Raw genomic sequence first — 3057 nt, 5'->3', positions numbered from 1 at the left:
AAATAACAGCTTTCTATTTGAATATACTTTAAAATGTAATTTTATTCCTGTGATCAAAGCTACATTTTCAGCATCATTACTCTAGTCTTCAGTGTCACATGATTCTTCAGAAATCATTCTAATATGCTAATTTGCTGTTTAAGAAACATTTATTATTATTATTATCAATATTTAAAACAGTAATTTGTAATTTTTTTCAGGATTCTTTGATGAATAGAAAGAAAATATAGAAAAAATATAGAAATGAATTGTTTGAATTAATTGATTTTTTGGTCCTGTTTCAGATAAATGCTGTTCTTCTGAACTTTCTATTCATCAGAGAAACCTGAAAAAATCCTACTCAGCTGTTTTCAACATCATCATAATAATAAATGAGCAGCAAATCAGAATATTAAAGTGATTTCTGAAGGATCATATGACTGGAGCAATGATGCTAAACATTCAGCTTTGAAATCACAGGAATAAGTTACATTTTAAAATATAATCAAATAGAAATCAGTTATTTGAAATACTAAAAAATATTTCAAAATGTTTACTGTTTTTGCTGTACTTTCGATCAAATAAATGCAGGCTTAAAGAGACTTCATGGAAATCTCACTTCAAAAACTTTTGACTGGTAGTGCATTTGATTTTTTAAACAATGAATTTACTGTTACCTTTATATAAATAAATAAATAAATATATACAGATGACAAGACCTGTGAAGCCCTGTGCCCAGTAAAAAAAGTCCCTCAAAAAAATAATTAGAAAATAGCCTAGCTATGTTAGACAACATTCACCCCTCAGAACATTTCAGAAGAGCAATGACATTTCTGTTTTATTCCTTCAGCCTCACATATTGGATATTTCATTCTGAACATCAGTATCCACTCAGTGGCATTTTAGACACTCAAAAATGATGAAATGCCAGTTTTTGAAGCATTTAATGGCATGACAGACAAGCTGTGGTACTGAGAGATGTATCTGTGTGCACCTCTCTTATCTAAGACATCGAGTTCTATCATCTGAGAGAGTCCTCAGGTCACAAACACTTCAGCTCTGCAACAGTGACTCATGCTCTCTTGGGACCTGTGTGGGAGAACAGTCCATATTCATCACAAACTAATGTGACTCATCTAAACAAAATCTATCTATCTATCTATCTATCTATCTATCTATCTATCTATCTATCTATCTATCTATCTATCTATCTATCTATCTATCATCTATCTATCTATCTATCTATCTATCTATCTATCTATCTATCTATCTATCTGTCTATCTGTCTATCTGTCTGTCTGTCTATCTATCTAAAGTTGTTTTGCTGAAGCATTTCCAGGATAGCCAACAACAAACTGCGATGTAAAGTAATAATAGTGCAAATAATATAGAATGTTATTGTATAATTAGTGCAAAATAAATTAAAACTAAGGTGAAATAATATAAACTAACAGTGCTGAGTGTGAATTAAAAAAACAACAACTATTGCTAAATGTGCTAACGTAACGACATTACGACAACACTCTATCGTCGTTTATTCGGGTATTTCCGTTCATTTCCGTAACTCCTCGGAAACTGTTCGGAAGAGGGGCAGGACTCGGCGCTCGAGTGCGCCTGTAACTAATCCAGTTCATTCCACCGGATCAGTTCACCTGAACTCCTGTCGAATGTTCATGCGCGCCCAGGTGAGCTTTACCGGATACTACCTTTCGAGACAGCACTTGCTTGACAGTTTTCGAGTCTTTAAAGCGAGTTCATAACAGTTTCGGTCAACTTCAAAAGCGGACTTTGTGATTATTTTAAAACAATCTCCAAACACTTCTGAGGAATGCGGCGGGTCTGATCCAAAATATTTGTGTGTTGTTTGTGTTTACAAGGTGATTTGACTGGCACGAAACAATCTGAAAAGCAAATCATGGCAACGGGAGGATTTAAATCTAACAGCGCAACGGACTTTCTGGAGGAATGGAAAGCAAAGCGTGAGAAGATGAGAGCAAAGATGCTTGGAGATATCGCCGCTGCCACCGGGAGAACAACTGAGTTAAACAACAACGGCAGCTCGGTTAACTGCGTCTCCTCTTCGTCCTCTTATCCGGTGGCCCGGTCCGCCTCTTCGTCCGCTTTGAAGCGACCGGAGGATGAACCGAAGAAACCCGAGCCGCCCGGGGAAAACTTGAAGAAGACGCCGGAGAAAGTGAGTGGAGTCCCGCAGGGGGAGAGCTCGAGTCCCGCTGGTGTGGATGACAGTGATAAGGAGAGTCCCACACACAGCAAGAGCAAAGAAAAGAAGTGCTCAGGACCCAGTGCCAGAAAGGGAAAAGGACAGATAGAGAAAAGAAAGTTAAGAGAGAAGAGGAGGTCAACAGGTGTTGTCAGCATACCGTCCAATGAGGTGAGTACACTGGTTTTAAAGTTAACCATTTCATCCAGGTAGAGGTAGTAGAAGGACTATGGTATCAGATGCTTTTTATAATCACAGTATTCATATGGTTTTCCATATGTATTACCATTGTACTTCCAAAAACATGGTGATACTGTGGTATACTTTTTGTATAAGAATGTCCATTTCTTATACAAGAAGGTTGTCTTTATTGCAACCACATTTCACTTACGAATATTAAACGTGCTTTTGTTACTGTAAAAGTGTGGTAGCCATGTTTTTTGGCTTATTGATTAGCATTTGTATAACCACAGTTTTACTACAAATACAACGGTTAAACTATGGTTAGTGTAGCAAAACCGTGGTTACCATGCTTTAACTATGGTAACCATGTTTTTGGGTTTTGTTTGTAGTAAAACCATGGTTATTAACAAAGGTTTATGTTGGCAAATGTTAGCCAAACTTTGACATTAAGTATAAAAACATGGTATTACCATGTCAAGTAAAATAGACAAACATTGTGTCATTGTATAAATAAAACCGTCAGTACCACTGGACTTTTATTGGACTTTTATAAAAACGTTTTGTCTATAAAGTCATGGTAATGCATACTTGGTCATGATGCTTTGATGTATACCATATTACTAAAGGACAATTTTGTAAATTTTATTGGTATTACCAATGGCACCATGTCAGAC

The 3057-nt window shown here is 36.3% G+C and overlaps 1 protein-coding gene across 1 annotated transcript; it reads left to right on the top strand.

Annotated features, from left to right (window-relative positions):
- The first annotated feature begins 1607 nt into the window (after positions 1–1607).
- On the top strand, positions 1608–2413 carry LOC141332838 (PRKC apoptosis WT1 regulator protein-like). The gene has a single exon (XM_073837795.1). It carries the CDS (start codon positions 1895–1897, stop codon positions 2411–2413), a length of 519 nt encoding a protein of 172 aa, XP_073693896.1. The 5' UTR covers positions 1608–1894.
- The last annotated feature ends 644 nt before the right edge of the window (positions 2414–3057 follow it).

Source organism: Garra rufa, chromosome 4, assembly GCF_049309525.1.
Source record: "Garra rufa chromosome 4, GarRuf1.0, whole genome shotgun sequence".
Taxonomy (NCBI): domain Eukaryota; kingdom Metazoa; phylum Chordata; class Actinopteri; order Cypriniformes; family Cyprinidae; genus Garra; species Garra rufa.
Note: the sequence above shows the minus strand (reverse complement) of the source record. Positions and strands in the feature narration are given on the sequence as shown.